The sequence below is a fragment of the Mustelus asterias genome, chromosome 1, assembly GCF_964213995.1.
Source record: "Mustelus asterias chromosome 1, sMusAst1.hap1.1, whole genome shotgun sequence".
NCBI lineage: Eukaryota > Metazoa > Chordata > Chondrichthyes > Carcharhiniformes > Triakidae > Mustelus > Mustelus asterias.
This window is the reverse complement of record NC_135801.1, coordinates 156,907,041-156,924,634: the sequence shown is the minus strand read 5'-3', so window position 1 is coordinate 156,924,634 and position 17,594 is coordinate 156,907,041. Positions and strand designations below refer to the sequence as shown.

General features: G+C 41.9%; 1 protein-coding gene across 50 annotated transcripts in view; it reads left to right on the top strand.

Annotated features, from left to right (window-relative positions):
* The window catches only part of ubap2a (ubiquitin associated protein 2a), a 144,026-nt gene that overhangs the window by 79,406 nt on the left and 47,026 nt on the right, over nt 1-17,594 (top strand). For all 50 annotated transcript variants that reach the window (XM_078221411.1, XM_078221480.1, XM_078221431.1 and 47 more), the window contains 5 exons: nt 1,941-2,121; nt 3,001-3,251; nt 9,487-9,653; nt 10,053-10,245; nt 16,880-16,910. In XM_078221411.1, coding sequence (XP_078077537.1) covers nt 1,941-2,121; nt 3,001-3,251; nt 9,487-9,653; nt 10,053-10,245; nt 16,880-16,910 — 823 coding nt within the window. The remainder of the gene's footprint in view (nt 1-1,940; nt 2,122-3,000; nt 3,252-9,486; nt 9,654-10,052; nt 10,246-16,879; nt 16,911-17,594) is intronic.

The window sequence follows — 17,594 nt, the reverse complement described above, 5'->3', positions numbered from 1 at the left end:
CAGTGGCTGGTGGATTCTATCAAACAGCATGTCCCTTTTGGCTTTTTGCAACTAGCCCATGCTTGTAAAACTCAGAACATAGTGTCCACATTGGATGTGTTTCTGTGATTGGCCAATGCTTTCTAAACAATCCTGATTGTGCTCTGAATTATGCTAACAACCAATTTAAGATTTAAAAATAAAAACAAATGGCTGGAAGTAGTAACATACCTGGGTTGGAGAGATTACCATATGACTTGTCGGAACTGGAGGGAGGTAGAAATGTGATGCATTCTATGCTGTTGAAAAAATGGGGAGTGGCAGGTGTTGCAGAACAGAAGGTCAAGAATACGTTGGTGGATGGGAGAGATTAAATTGCAAAGATGTGAAACATGACAAAGTGGTAATGATAGCATTAAAGATTAAAGCAGAATAAAAGCAAAATAAGATGCTGTTCCTCCATCTTGCGTTCACTGGAACATTGGGGAGGCCAAAGACAGAAATGAGTGAGATAAAATGGTGAATTGAAATGGCAAGTGACTAGAAGGTCGGAATTATGCTTGTGAACTGAGCAAGGGGTCTGGCAAAGTGGTCGTCCAGTCTGTGTTTAGTCTCCCCAGTGTAAAAGTAACTGCATTATAAGCAACAAAATACAGTAGACTAAATTGAAAGAAGTGCAGATGCATCACTGCTTCACCTGGAAGCACTGTTTGGCACCTTGAGTTGTGAGGAGGTAAAGGGACAGGTGTTAACGTTCCCAAAATTGCAATAAAAGGTGCCATTGGGAGGGAATGAGGTGTTTTTTTGGGGTGGTGGGGGTTCGCTAGAGGAGTGCATCAGGCTGTCTTGGGTAACAGTTCCTTCAGAATGCTGACAGACGGTGATGTGGGCTGGAGTTGATGGAAATGGCAAAGGGTGTTTGAATATGGGAGACCTAGTGGCATGGAATGTGAGAACAAGGAGATCTCTAACATGGTTTTGGGAGAGATGGGAAGGATTGAGGGCAGAAGTGCAGAAAATAGGCCAGGTGTGGTTGAGGGCCCTCAACTCTGGGCGGTGGAGGGATATTCAGCTGAGGAAAAAGGAAAACCTATCGGAAGCACCCTTGTAGAAGACAGCATCTTTAGAACAGTTGCAATGGAGATGGCGAAAGCAAATTTAAAATGATCAGTCTGGCTTTGGCCTACATTTGTAAAAAGTTACCTATTAAACACACAAGATCCTGTCCTATGCAGTATTTGCACACAGGATCCTGTCCTTTGCAAACAAAGCAGGTTCACACATTGCGCCTTTTTGAACTAAACGAAAGCCTGGGGGACAGCCATTCCCTGGTTTATTTCCAATAGCAGTGCCTTCACTAATCTGGTTTGAAACACAAACTTGGCAGTTAACTGTTCTCTGGTGTATTCTCCATGACAATGCCTTTATCAATCAAGAGTCCACTTGCCAACCAATCAGCATCCTCTTGTGCAGTATAAATTGTTCCCCTTGAGATTTGGTATTCTTGCAAATGCAAGACGATTAACTCCAGCATGTCTCTTTTCAGCAGTACAATTTCTGGTCTACCAAGTGACTATTTTGTATTTATATTGGAAATCTTTGTTTAATGGCATTAAGGGGATTATATGAAAATGCCCCATAAAGAGAAACACTGAATACTTACCAGGCTGGCGAGTGTTGTGTTTGTACTTTAGCTGCAGAAAATTCCATTAAATGTCATATTGCAGAGTTGTTTTTCAATATAAATATACTTCTAGAACAGTTGAAAATGTCTTCCAAATTGGTAACAAAGTTGTGCAAGAAAGTAAATGAACCACTCAAAAACGCGGATAAAATATATGAATATGCTGTTTTGAAATTCTCGACCTCTAAAGTAAGGAGCAAGAATTGTAGGTGTGGAGAATTGTATCACATTTCATGCTACTCAGGAAACTTAAATGTGTTTTCTCTTTCCTTTATAGTCTCCTGGCTTTGGGGAGCCTGCAGCTACAAAGATTGTCAACTCATCAGGGTCCCAATTACTTGAGCAGTTGAAATCATCTGGTTTAGTGGAAATTGCTGCACAAGCCAGAAAACCAAGTAGCAACACTCATTCCTGGGAAGCAAAATCTACTTCACAGTCAACTGTCCAGAACCAGTTTGGTTAGTATTTTGTTATGAACAAGTAATAGCTGTGTTCATAGTATTTTTGTCAGTACAAAGTTCAGATTGTCTTTTATAAAATATTTCCTTGCTGCATTTCTGCTTTGAATGTTTATTGATTCTGATGCAGTTACTGTAAATAAAATCTCACTTGCGCCTTGACTTATTAATGCAATTGATTTGAAAAGTCTTGTAAAACAAATGTTATCACTGTTAAATATGCTAATAGCTGGATAAATTTGTGGTTTTCAAATATGGAAACTGAAGACAAATCACAGCAGTCTAACTTAATTAGTACAGAAACCTAGATTTGGGCGGCACGGTAGCACAGTGGTTAAGCACTGCTGCTTCACAGCTCCAGGGTCCCGGGTTCGATTCCCGGCCCAGGTCACTGTGTGGAGTTTGCACATTCTCCTCGTGTCTGCGTGGGTTTCCTCCGGGTGCTCCGGTTTCCTCCCACAGTCCAAAGATGTGCGGGTTAGGTTGATTGGCCAGGTTAAAAATTGCCCCTTAGAGTCCTGAGATGCGTAGGTTAGAGGGATTAGCGGGTAAATATGTGGGGGTAGGGCCTGGGTGGGATTGTGGTCAGTGCAGACTCGATGGGCCGAATGGCCTCCTTCTGCACTGTAGGGTTTCTATGATTTCTATGATTATTTGTTTTGTTCTCAGCTGGAAATATTGTTTTGGAAGTGTAAGAACGTTTGTGACATGAGGGAGCTACAACAGGAAGATAGTAATTGTATGAGATGAGTGGGTAACAAATATACGCTTTGGATGGAATATTTGCAAATGGAGCATGGGAATAAATGCATTTAATCTTTGTATCTGTGGTCTGTTTTTTAAAATTATTTTAAAATGTTATTTTGGGCATCTTTTTAGACTTCAAGACCCAGCCTGAACCTTCACCTGTTCTGAGCCAAATGACCCAACGCCAGCAGCAGGCCTCTGAACCAGTATTAAATTCCTATTCCTCCCAGATCAAGTTAAGAGAATTGTCTCCTGTTGAAAGCACTACTGCTAAAATGATGCAACTGCTGCCCATCTCCACAGACAATCAAATAGCCAATGCTCAACAGATGCAGCAAAAACAGCTTAAAACACAAAAGCGGAAGATGCCCGCAGCATCTAAAGTGAGTTGAGAAACAGTTTTGTCATATTTATAAATGCAGTGTTTTGAACTGGGTTGGCCTAATGATATTTTTAGTTGTTGGCAGTCTTTTGTCCAGAAATAATAAAATGGTCTGTGATGAAGCCACAAGGTAATACTTCAGTGTGCTTTAAGTAGCAGGGCATAGTTTTAGTTAGTATTATCCTGTGGTCATGTCTTATCGGGAAGGGCAAAATAGAGATTTGTTGCTGAATGCAACATATCTTTTAAATCACCTACCTGTTTGCCTCAAGATTCAGTAGCAGTAGCCTTGGAGCAAGCCCTCCTCCACAGTGCATTTTGCACAAGATATATGCCAGAAAAAGAAACCACCCCACCCAACCAATCCACACTGACATTTGCTCCATTCAAGACTCCTCCATGTACCTACCTCTAAACGAATCATCATAACCCTCTATTCCCTTCCCCCTCGTATGCTTGTCCAGCTTCTTAAATGCAACAATGACATTTGTTTCAACCACTCTGTGGTAGCGAGTTCCACATTCTCACCACTTTTGGGGCAACAGTTGCTTTGAATTCCCTATTGGGAATATCTTGGATTAATGGCCTCTAATTTGAACCAGAGAATAGTGTTCGGAGTTGGCAAGCTGTTTCAAATTCACTTCGGCATTACATGTATCAGTAGTCCGCACCCTCTGATCAGTGCTGATGTCTGCTAACACGCTTCACTTCACCATGGCGCTCAAAGTGACTTTATAACTTGCAGTTTGGAAAGTGAGGAACCAGAAAACAGTGATCCCCAAGCAAGTAGCTGAATGTTTTAATGTGAACCGTTATTGTTGAATTTGTTGGCTCATTGAAAGCTTGAGTGTATTATGAACTTGGTTGTTTTGTGTCCTATGCATTGCCAGTTAACCTAATATTCTTTCAAAGCACCCACACTCCCCCAAATATCTTTCCAGAGTGGACCTTTTCACAGTGAAGGTTTAAAAATGTAGGTGTTTGGAGGTCAGCATTATACCACATTGTAATGCAATTTCATGTGCCTCAAGTGGTATAATGTGTTTTTTTTTACTTCTGTAACCATCCAAATGAAGTTCCTAATCGCTCAGTAGCTGCTGTGTATTGGCATGGGGTGAAGCTGAGGAAGGACATTGGTTTGGGAGGAAAAAACTGCAAACCTGAAAGAAAAATGCTGGAAATACACAACTGGTTGGTCAACATATTTAAAAAATATATACTGTTAATCTGTCTTTTTTTCAAGAGATATCTCTAGTTAAATATTAGTCATGCTGGAGTTGGTCTTTTATCCCTCTTTTCAGCTGGTTATTAGGCAGTTGATCTTCACTGTCTACCATGACCAAATATAATGTTGCCATGTAGGATTTTAAAGATTTGTAGTACATGCACCATTTTATTCCCATGAATTAATGCAGGAATTTTGATCTAAATGTGCACATCAAGGTTGTTAATAATTGGTGTTGGGGAAGCTTCCTTTATTAGTTGACCAAATGCAGAAAAATGTAGTTTACCTTTGATTGTGGCTGTGCTTGACAATTGGTTATTGTGATTTGCGGCCTTTAAACTTGCAGTGTATTATATCTCTTCAGTGCAGGTAGGTAGTACCTTTTTTATGAATCCACTGTAGGACTAGTATCAAGTAAGTGTAAACTATAAGAATAGCGAGACTTATGTTGAGGTTCATGTAATTCTATATGCTAGATGACATCCAAAACTTTTAGAAATTCCTGCCTTATTCAGTTTTTAGTGGTTTGAAATAAATTGAAAAACTGAGATATAGAGTTTTCCTTGGATTTTGGCTGTTAAGTTATTTTCTGGCTTCAAAATACTTGTTCTATTTAAGTTCTGTTACTGTTCAGTATGTATCTATACAGTTCATGAGGTAGCGAACTAGTATGCGTCTCTTGTCAACATGCTTGTTTTGTTAATCGTTTTTTCTGATGCCCAGGCAATCTTTGGTTCCCTAACATGCAACATCTCAAGATGCTGCAACAATGATATTTTCCTGGCAATGTGGAAAATAGCTCAGATATATCCTGTACACACAGTAGATCAAATCCATTCCAGCCTCTTACTGCCCTATCAATCTACACTCTATCATCAGTCAAGTGATGGTAGGGGACATCAATGGTGCTATCAAGTAGCACCTGCTTAGCAATAATCTGCTCACTGATGCTCAATTTGGGTTCTGCCAAGATCACTCGGCTTTTGACATCATTACAGCCTTGGTTCAAACCTGGACAAAATAACTGAATGCCAGAGGTGAAGTGAGTCACTGCCCTGACATCAAAGCAGCATTTGATGGAGAATGGCATCAAAGGGCCCTAGCAAAACTGAAGTCTGGGCACTGGAGGAAAACTCTCTGCTGGTTGGAGCCATACCTAGTCCAAAGAAAGATAGTTGTGTTTGTTGGAGGTTAATCATCTTGGTTCCAGGACATCACTGCAGATGTTCTTGAGGATAGTGTCCAAGGTCCAACCATCAGCTGCTTCATCAATGACTTTCCTTCCATCATCGCTCAAAAGTGGGGATGTTTGCTGATGCAGTATCATTTGCAACTCCTTGAATACTGAAGCAGTTCGTGTCTGAGTGCATCAAGACCTGGGCAATATCCAGGCTTCGGCTGAGGAATACCAAATAACATACGCACTACACAAATGCTAGACCAGGACCATATCCAACAAGAGTGAATCCAACCATCTCCCCATGACATTGTGGCTGAATACTCCACTATCAACACCCTGGGAGTTATCATTGACCAGAAACTGAATTGGACTAGCCATATGAATAATGTCACTACAGGAGCAAATGAAAGGCAGCTGTGGCGGATAACGCTTCACTCTCCAAAACCTGTCCCCATCGACAAGACAAGTCAGGAGTGTGATGGAATGGTCTCCATTGCCTGAATGAGTCCAATTCTGACAACACTCCAGAAGTTTGATGTCTTTCAGGACAAGCAGCCAGTTGTTGGCACCCCATCTACAAATATACATTCCCTCCACCACTGATACACAGTGGTATCCGTGTGTATGATCTAAAAGATGCACTGCAGAAACACACCAAGGGTCCACAGACAGCACTTGCCAAACCTATAACTGCAAACATCTAGGAAGTCCAAGGACAGGAGATGTATGGGAACAGCATCATCTGGCAGTTCCCCTCCAAGCTACTCACCATCCTGACTTAGAAATATATCACCATTTCTTCACTGTCAAAATCCTGGAACTCGCTCCCTAACAGTATGGTGGATGTACCTACACCACATACACTACAGCAGTTCAAGAAGGCAGCTCACCACCTCCTTCTCAAAGGCAATTACAAATGAGCAATAAAGACTGGCCTTGCCAATGATGCTCACATCCCATGAATGAATTTTTTAAAAATGAACTGTTATGTAACAAAAACTAGGTAATGAGCTTTTTTAATTAAAACAAATTAATTCAGTGAGTTGAATGCAAGATGGGGTGATTTGCCTTTTGAGGTGATTGAAAACTAGATGAGGAGAACTTGTATGGGCTGTGGAAGTCTTAAGGTCGACAAGTCCCTGGGACCTGATGGGATCTATCCCAGGATATTGAGAGAGGAAATTGCTGTGGCCTTGTACAAAATCTTTGTGTTGTCTTTAGTCATAGGAGCGGTCCCAGAGGACTGGAGAGTAGCCAGTGTTCCTTTGTTTAAAAAGGGCAACAGGGATAACCCGGGCATTTCAAAGCCGGTGAGCCTTAGATCAGTGGTAGGGCAATTATTGGAGAGGATTCTCAGGGACAGGGTTTACTCAGATTTGGAAAAATATGGACTTATTAGCAATTGGTAGCATAGCCTTGTGCTTGGGAGGTTATGTCTCAAATGTGATTAAGCTTTTTGAGAACATAACAAAAGATTGAGGACATTGGATGTTGTCTACATGGACTTTAGCAAGGCCTTTGTTTGACAAGACCCCTTATGGAAGGCTAATGCAGAAGGTGAAGTCACATGGGATCCATGAGGAACTGGTAAGATGGATACAGAACTGTCCTGGTCATAGAAGACAGTTGTGGTGGAAGGTGTTTTTCTGACTGGAGAATTGTGACCAGTGGTGCTCCACAAGGATCAGTGCTAGGGTCCCTGTTATTTGTAATATATACAAATGATTTGGAGGAGAATGTAGGTGACCTAGTTCGTAAGTTTGCTGACAACATAGAAACTATGATTTGATTTATTATTGTCACGTATTAACATACAGTGAAAAGTATTGTTTCTTGGGCGCTATACAGTCAAAACACACTGTTCATAGAGAAGGAAATGAGAGAGTGCAGAATGTAGTGTTACAGTCATAGCTAGGGTGTAGAGAAAGATCAACTTAATGCAAGGTAAGTCCATTCAAAAGTCTGACAGCAGCAGGGAAGAAGCTGTTCTTGAGTTGGTTGGTACGTGACCTCAGACTTTTGTATCTTTTTCCCGACGGAAGAAGGTGGAAGAGAGAATGTCCGGGGAAGCAGGAGTAGGGCCTTCGAGCCTGCTCAACCATTCATTTTGATCATGGCTGATCATCCCATTCAATATCCCTTGATCTCTTTAACCCCAAGAGCTATATCTAATTCCATCTTGAAATCAGACAAGGTTTTGGCCTCTAATACATGCTTTGGAAGTGGGTGAAGAAATTTCTTCTCCCCTCAATTCTAAAAGATTTACCCCTTTATCCTCAAACTATGACCCCTAGTTCTGGACTCCCTCACCATTGGGAACATTCTCTCTGAATCCAACCCTGTTAGAATTTTATAAGTTTCTATGAGATTGGGGCAGCTGCGAATAATGAGGAGGATTGCCAGAGGATAGCGCTGGATAGGCTGGAGACTTGGGTGGAGAAGTGGCAGATGGAATTTAATCGAAAAATGAGAGGCGGCACATTTTGAAAGGTCTAATGCAGGAGGGAAGTATATGGAAAAACCCTTGGAAGCATCAACATACTGAGGGTTCTAGGGTACAGATCAACACAAGTAGATAAGGTGATCAAGAAGCCATGTGGCATTTTGTCTCATCAGTTGGGGCACAGAGTATAAAAATTAGCAAGTGTTGCATCTATATAGAACTTGGGCCATATTAGGAATATTGCATACAATTCTGGTCGCCATACTACCAGAAGGATGTGGAGGCTTTGGAGAGGACACCATGAAGGTTTATCAGGATATTGCCTGGTTTGGAGGGCAATAGTTGAGAAAAGATCGGACAAACTTGGTTTGTTTTCATTTGAACACCGGACAGTGAGGGGCAACGTGATAGAAGTTTACAAAATTGAGGCATGGATAGTTGGAGTCTTTTTCCCCAGGGTAGAAATCTTAATTCGTGGATGACATAGAATAAAGGTGTAAAAGGGGGAAAGTTTAAAGTTTGTTTATTGGTGTCACAAGTGGGCTGACATTAACACTGCAATAAAGTTCCTGTGAAATTCCCCCAGTCACCACGCTCTGGCATCCGTTTGGGTACACTGGGAGAACTTTGGCATGGCCAATGCACCTAACCAGCACATCTTTTGGACCGTTGGAGGAAACTGGAGTACTCAGAGGAAATCACGGGGAGAACGTGCAAACTCCACACAGACAGTGACCCAAGCTGGGAATTGAACCCGGGCCCCTGGTGCTGTGAGGCAGCAGTGCTAACCACTGGGAGATGCAAGAGACCAATTATTTTACACAGAGGATGGTTATTGCCTGGAATGTGCTGCCGAGGAGGTGATTTGATTTATTATTGTCACATGTATTAACATATTGAGAAGTATTGTTTCTTGCGTGCTATATAGACAGCATGCCGTTGATAGAGAAGGAAACAAGTGAGTGCAGAATGTAGTGTTAGTCATAGCTAGGGTGTAGAGAAAGATCAACTTATTGTGAGGTAGGCCCATTCAGAGGTGGTAGAAGCAGATACAATAGCAACATTTTAGAGGCAGGCATCTTGACAGATACATGAATCTGCAGGGAATAGAAGCATATGGACTGCCTAGAGGGAAAAGGTATTTAGTTTAGAAAGGTGTCGTGTTGGTGCAGGCTTAGAGGGCCGGAGTGCTTGTTCTTATGCTGTACTGTTTCTTTGGTTTTGGAACAAGTGTGCTCGACAAGATGACTAGCCTTTTGACTGATGTACCTTGGTTATTGTCTGTGCGTGTGTCATGCAATGAACTTCAAGCTGCAAATACAGAGTATGTAAATTCCATTTTTGGTTCCAAGTACTTCTGTAAAAGAGAGTATTTTCATTCTTTTTAGATTCCTGCATCTGCAGTTGAAATGCCAGGGTCAGCTAATGTCTCTGAATTGAATGTTCAATTTGGAGCCTTGGAGTTTGGGTCAGAAGCTTCTCTGTCTGAATTTGGAACAGGAAACAAGGAAACCATCAACCAGACACAAAACCACTTGTTCTCAAATTCTGTAAGGTAAGATCGCATGATTTTTGTCCTTCTCCAGACTTAACCAATTTTGCTACTGAAAGCACCACATAGAAGCTTCCCTGCAGCAAAGGAAAATTAAATGCAAGTCCTCTGTAACAGTTGCATTCTTGTAGCATATACCAGGGTTTAAGTTCAGAGGGTGCTAACTTAGATGCTCTTAGGGAATATGTAGAAGAAAAGCAATATGGGGAAAAAGATGAAGTCGTCTTTAATAACAAATACTTAATTGTTTATTCTGCAAGTGCACTCTATTGATCTATCGCTGAATTGCAACCTAATTGGTTAAGCCTTTGTACCAATTTAGTTTTAGGACTGGACATAACGTTTACGAATGTCATCCTTGAGTAGCTAATATGCAACTTCAAATTTTGTCCTCTAATTTAGTGATTCGATGTCACAGTTTTTGTCGATATCCAGTGCAGTTCAAGAATCAACAAACCCATCTACGATCAGCTCTTGTAGCGCAACAACTGCGCAGATCACTCCAGTGACTTCAACATTCGATCAGAGTTCAGTGCATGGGGTATCTTATCAGAACTCCCTTGGTACATCCCCTCAAAAAGAAGCTTCTTCACAGGTAATTTGCAAATGCTTTGAAATACAAGTTTGCAGTCATATTTTTCTAAGAGCTGTAAAGTTTTTGTTTCCCAGGAGAACAAGAGCTTATTGTTTTTTTTGGGGGGGGTGCGGGGGGATTGACAATTTTGCATGTTATTGCATTGTGGAAGGTATGCATTGTGATGGCGTCCGCAACAAAGCTGCAGACCTGCAAAGAAAAAGCTGTAAAGATGCAAGATGTTAAATAGAGATAATATTCCTGCTTGTTAGGGAGGAATATTCATGAGGCGGAAAGGATCTAGCACAAGTGGACTGGAAACAAAGACTGGATTGAATAAAGTGAGTGACCTGATTAAAGAGCAGTGCTCCGAAAACTTGTGCTACCAAATAAACCTGTTGGACTTTAACCTGGTGTTGTGAGACTTCTTACTGTGCCCACCCCAGTCCAATGCCAGCATCTCAATTTACAACGAGGATATTCCACGCTTGCATGTGAATTAAAACTGCAAATTACCCACTTCCCCAACTCTCAATTGACGACTTTTCTCCGGATTGTTTATCCAGAAGACTGATTCTTTTGTTATTGCAATGGAGAGGGATAGGGCCGGACGGCAGGGCAAGGCTTACAATTGGGGGAGAGGTAATTATGATGCGATTAGGCAAGAATTAGGGGGCATAAGATGGGAACAGAAACTGTCAGGGAAAGGCACTGATGAAAAGTGGAACTTTTTCAAGGAACAAATACTGGGTGTCCTTGATAGGTATGTCCCTGTCAGGCAGGGAGGAAATGGCCGAGTGAGGGAACCGTGGTTCACAAAAGAGGTGGAATGTCTTGTGAAAAGGAAGAGGGAAGCTTATGTAGGGATGAGGAAACAAGGTTCAGATGGCTCGATTGAGGGTTACAAGTTAGCAAGGAACGAGCTGAAAAAGGGGCTGAGGAGAGCTAGGAGGGGACATGAGAAGTCCTTGGCGGGTCGGATCAAGGAAAACCCCAAGGCTTTTTACTCTTATGTGAGGAATAAAAGAATGACCAGGGTGAGGTTAGGGCCGGTCAAGGACAGTGGTGGGAACTTGTGTATGGAATCAGTAGAGATAGGCGAGGTGATGAATGAATACTTTTCTTCAGTGTTCACCAAGGAGAGGGGCCATGTTTTTCAGGAAGAGAAGGTGTTACAGGCTAATAGGCTGGAGGAAATAGATGTTCGGAGGGAGGATGTATTGGCAGTTTTGAATAAACTGAAGGTCGATAAGTCCCCTGGGCCTGATGAAATGTATCCTAGGATTCTTTGGGAGGCGAAGGATGAGATTGCAGAGCCTTTGGCTTTGATCTTTGGGTCCTCGCTGTCCACGGGGATGGTGCCAGAGGACTGGAGAGTGGCAAATGTTGTTCCTCTGTTTAAGAAAGGGAATTGAAATGACCCTGGTAATTATAGACCGGTTAGTCTGACTTCGGTGGTTGGTAAATTGATGGAAAAGGTCCTTAGGGATGGGATTTACGACCATTTAGAAAGATGCGGATTAATCCGGGATAGTCAGCACGGATTTGTGAAGGGCAAATCGTGCCTCACAAATTTGATAGAATTTTTTGAGGAGGTAACTAGGTGTGTTGATGAAGGTAGGGCGGTTGATGTCATATACATGGATTTTAGTAAGGCGTTTGATAAGGTCCCCCATGGTCGGCTTATGATGAAAGTAAGGAGGTGTGGGATAGAGGGAAAGTTGGCCGATTGGATAGGTAACTGGCTATCTGATCGAAGACAGAGGGTGGTGGTGGATGGAAAATTTTCGGACTGGAGGCAGGTTGCTAGCGGAGTGCCGCAGGGATCGGTGCTTGGTCCTCTGCTCTTTGTGATTTTTATTAATGACTTAGAGGAGGGGGCTGAAGGGTGGATCAGTAAATTTGCTGATGACACCAAGATTGGTGGAGTAGTGGATGAGGTGGAGGGGTGTTGTAGGCTGCAAAGAGACATAGATAGGATGCAAAGCTGGGCTGAAAAATGGCAAATGGAGTTTAACCCTGATAAATGTGAGGTGATTCATTTTGGTAGGACAAATTTAAATGTGGATTACAGGGTCAAAGGTAGGGTTCTGAAGACTGTGGAGGAACAGAGAGATCTTGGGGTCCATATCCACAGATCTCTAAAGGTTGCCACTCAAGTGGATAGAGCTGTGAAGAAGGCATATAGTGTGTTAGCTTTTATTAACAGGGGGTTGGAGTTTAAGAGCCGTGGGGTTATGCTGCAACTGTACAGGACCTTGGTGAGACCGCATTTGGAATATTGCGTGCAGTTCTGGTCACCTCACTATAAGAAGGATGTGGAAGCGCTGGAAAGAGTGCAGAGGAGATTTACCAGGATGCTGCCTGGTTTGGAGTGTCGGTCTTATGAGGAAAGGTTGAGGGAGCTGGGGCTGTTCTCTCTGGAGCGGAGGAGATTGAGGGGAGACTTAATAGAGGTTTATAAAATGATGAAGGGGATAGATCGAGTGAACGTTCAAAGACTATTTCCTCGGGTGGATGGAGCTATTACAAGGGGGCATAACTATAGGGTTCATGGTGGGAGATATAGGAAGGATATCAGAGGTAGGTTCTTCACGCAGAGAGTGGTTGGGGTGTGGAATGGACTGCCTGCAGTGATAGTGGAGTCAGACACTTTAGGAACATTTAAGCGGTTATTGGATAGGCACATGGAGCACACCAGGATGGTAGGGAGTGGGATAGCTTGATCTTGGTTTCAGATGAAGGTCGGCACAACATCGTGGGCCGAAGGGCCTGTTCTGTGCTGTACTGTTCTATGTTCTATGTTCCTTCCTGGGATGCAGAGATGCATGTGCCAGGGCACCACCTATATTTCTGCACAGCCAAGTGTGAGCCTTAACAATGGATTAAAAAACTGTTTGCCTAAGATGAATGAATCATAGTATTTGATCTTGGTCCTGTTAATGATTTGCAGCAGGATCTTTACATTCGGCTGGAGAATTCATAGCTATGTCAATGCATTGACCAGCTGGTTGAGAAACTGATTTAAATCTGAACTTCTGCATATGGGGGCAGAGATCCAAATGACAATGTCTAGAAAAGTTCACAGGCAGGAAAAGTGGTGTGTGAAATGTGGGCACCAATATTCAACATGACAGTGATGACAGCTTGTGAAAGATAAATTTACTATCTCTTTTCCTAAATCAAGTGCCTTTTGGCGACTCCCGAAGATAGATACAAGTCAACTTCTGAAGCCTCTAAAACTCCTTTCAGAAATGAGGTCAACTTTTATGCCAGTACAAAATGTGAACTCCCACATTGGGTGGCTGCTGTTTTGAAATGTGGATTTAAAAAACACTGGTAATTCAGGTTAAAATCATGTGGCACATGTTAATGAATAAATTAATTCTACAAAGTACCTTTAACCACAATAAAAGTTGTAAACACCAGCAAATTCAATCTGTGGCATCCAACACATTGTTCATCAAATTCCCTCTGAGTCATTTTTGCTATGGCATCTTCATAAATATCCCAATTTGGAACAGATGTGGCACTTTTGGTTTCTGAATCAACAACAGATCTTTCTCTTCATCCACTAAGTTGGATATTCTGCATCTTTTGAATGACCTCATGACCATCTGTGTACTATTAGCATCTCATGGTTTGATGACCAAACTGCATAAAACATGAGTGGGGCAGCATGCAATTTGCATTCTTTGTGGAGGATATTTTCTCGATCAACCATGCGCATTTTCCATTTGATGCAAACATGATCCTTGAATGGCTTGTTGAGGGCACACATTCTAAGATTGAGCTGTATATATTAGATCACTGGAAGAACTGGTCCTTGAATGGCTCTTTGAGGCACATGTTCTCAGGTTGATCTTTGTATGTTAGGTCACTGGGAAGAACTGCAGTGTTGATATTACTTTACGGGCACCTCATGGATCCTATTGGTTATATGGGATGTGAACATGTCCCACACTTAGTTGCATTCTTTAACAGGCCACCAGGATGTTTATTCCAAACATTATTGATCTGCACATTTTGGATCCATAAGTTCACTCCAATCCTCATCCAAACAACTGTTTTTGGATTTCCCCTTCAGGAAATTTTGTTTGGCATGGCTTTACATTGAAAATTACCATAGGCTTTAATTTTATTCCATCAGCTATGTAGGCCAGTACCACCATGAAATTTGCATCCATTTTCACTCAAACTGTTGAATCTTTCCACTCCACAGTTAAGTTGCTGGGCATATCGAAATTCATGGGAGTTTCTTCCATATTGCCAATGTAGCCGAATTGGTACTTGTATTTTTGCCACTATCAGATGATGAATTGCTGGAAACGTAGCAATTTTGGCACAGAAGTATTTTGGTAGCCTCTGAGCATTGTGGTCACCTCTCACAGCACTGGAGTACTTAGTTCCACAAAGTGGCTACATCAACTAACTGTTGCTCTTTAAATCTTTGCTGGACTCAGTTTGATTTGGCGTACATATACACGTTGCTTTCTGATGGTGATGGCTAGTGGCTGGTCCCTGTTCAGAGATGCATTTTGCCTTGGACATCTTCAAGGCAGATTCTTTTTAGCATTCTCGCTCCAGTTTTTCACGAACACCAAATTTTTTCACGGCAGCACTGTTTTGTGATAGCAAATGTTACGACTTCCAGCTTGAAACCAGTTTTATACTTCATTTGTTAGATTCTTTTCTCTATCATTCGCCCCGTTGGGTCTCTGTGTGGGTGTGTCTTAAACTCGCATGGAGCTTTGCAACACAGTCCATATTGTCTGTTTTCAACCACTTATACCCAATTATTAGGTAAGTGAAAGCTATGGGGTGCAAATTGAGGCTGGCTTCTATTGCGTGTTTAGCCTGTTGTGGCTGAAAAGGAAAGTCACCTTCAGTATGTGCAAAAATACTGTGAATGGGGCTAGAGGAATGAGTTCATCATATATGCCTTCTACACTGCAGCCTACAGTACTCATACCTGAAGCCAGAGGAGGCAGCATGTATTTGATACCCTGCCCTCTATCTGGGGTTAGAATTGGTGGCGCACAGTGCATTCTAAAATTTTGTTTTTATTCATTTATGAGACATGGGCATCGCTGGCTGGCCAGCATTTATTGCCCATCCCTAGTTGTCCTTGAGAAGGTGATGGTGAGCAGCCGCCTTGAATCATTGCAGTCCATGAGCAGTGGGTTGACCCACAATGCCGTTAGGGAGGGAATTCCACGATTTGGACCCAGCGAATGAAGGAACGGTGATATATTTCCAAGTCAGGACGGCGAGTGGCTTGGAGGGGAACTTGCAGGTGGTGGTGGTGTTCCCATGTATCTGCTGCCCTTGTCCTTCTAGATGGAAGTGGCCGTGGGTTTGGAAGGTGCTGCCAAAGGATCTTTGGTAAATTGCTGCAGTGCATCTTGTAGATAGTACACACTGCTGCTACTGAGCGTCGGTGTGGAGGGAGTGGATGTTTGTAGATGTGATGCCAATCAAGGGGGCTGCTTTGTCCTGGATGGTGTCAGGCTGCTTGTCTTGTTGGAGCTGCATCCATCCAGGCAAGTGGAGAATATTCCATCACACTCCTGACTTCTTCCTTGTAGATGGTGGATAGGCTTTGGGGAGTCAAGAGGTGAATTTCTCGCCGCAGTATTCCTAGCCTCTGACCTGCTCTTGTAGCCACTGTGTTTATGTGGTGAGTCCAGTTGAGTTTCTGGTCAGTGGTAACCCCAAGGATGCTGACAGTGGGGGGATTCAGTGATGGTAACACCATTGAATGCCAAAGGGTGGTTAGAGTGTTTCTTAATGGTGATGGTCATTGCCTGGCATTTGTGGCGCGAATGTTACTTGCCACTTGTCATCCCAAACTTGGATATTGTCCGGATCTTGTTGCATTTGAACATTGTAATCTAAGAGCAAGGGTACATAGTTGTTTTTCTCTTTTGTCGTTTAGATTGCGTTTGTATGTAATGATATCAGATCATTGTTGGAAGTGAAGCAAATAAAATGAATAGCAACTTGACGCTTATTTTTCAATTCTTGGGTGCTTTGTGAAGTGAATTTGAGAAGTCTATATCCTTTTCCATAGCTTAAATTACTAATTTGTTTCACAAGTTTGAGAAAATTTAAATTCAGGTCAGATAAATAACAAAAATTAGAGTAACATGTCAGCAGGTCTGTAGAGTGGTAAGAATGAATGTGTTGGGTTGATGCGTCAGAAATAAAAGATTTTGGTAAAGGTTAGGCAGGTACTCTAAGGTGCAAGAGTTGCATGGTTACAGACAGATATGGGCTTGGAACTAAACATGACTGTTCTTGAGCCAGCACAGCTGTGGCAAGCTGAATGTTCTGCTTCTGTGCTGTAAGCTTCTATAATGTTTTTAAGCAAGTGCAGACTAGGGTGGAAGAAAGTGAGAGAGGAAAAAAAACCCAACGCACTGGATTTGCGATGGGATGGAGGTTCAGAGTGATTAAGTAATACAAGGGATGATGCGAGGCAAAAGAGGGTGGTAATGTATCAAGTTAACAAACTGCTGCCTTGTGCTTTCCAGCATTTTGTTTTAAGTATCACCATCCATAATATTTTGCTTTTGTTTTCTAAACTAAAAGTTTATTCTATGATAAGGTATCCTTATAACACCAGTCAGACATTTGTATCTTTCATTTACAGAATGGTCTTGGGGCACAACAGGCACTTGAAGGTGAGTATTTAACAAATTGTCAATGTTAGTGTGTAAACATATTGTCACACTTGTCAAAATTGTGTTTTCATTTTGTGCAAAATGACAGTTTAAAATGGATCTCTTGTAGATTTTAACCACTTGTTTAAGACCTTAAACAATTCTTCTAGTTCTACGTCAGTTTGCAGGGTTATTAAAATTCTCACTTCCAGCACCTCATGTTATATAATTTGACATTTGAATAAGGCAACTTTCAGATTGCATCTAAAGTGTAATTTTTAAAAATGTAATTGAGTACTTGGATTAAAATTATTGAATGCAGTAGAGTTCCCCTGTGGGTATAGCAGAGTTCCCTGGGAAGCTGCTGTGAAGTTGTTTCTGTAAAGGTCCCACAGTTGGGCTGCATGAACAAGGGACACAAGAATGAGAACCTTGATAAACCACAAGGAGGGTAGCCATAACAGCCAGGGTCTGCAGGTGTGGATGGTGAAACCATGTCGGTGTGCTTGGTATGTAATTGAATATTATAATTAGGCATGTGTTTATAGCCTACTGGTTAACTATATTCACCTGACATAAATGAAGTAATTAGAATTGGGTATAATTAGAAATCAGTGATTTCAAAACAAATTATTACTTGTAATTAGTATATACATATTACTTGTAAAGTAACCAAAGGTGGTATAATTGTTGCAATGTATTGCT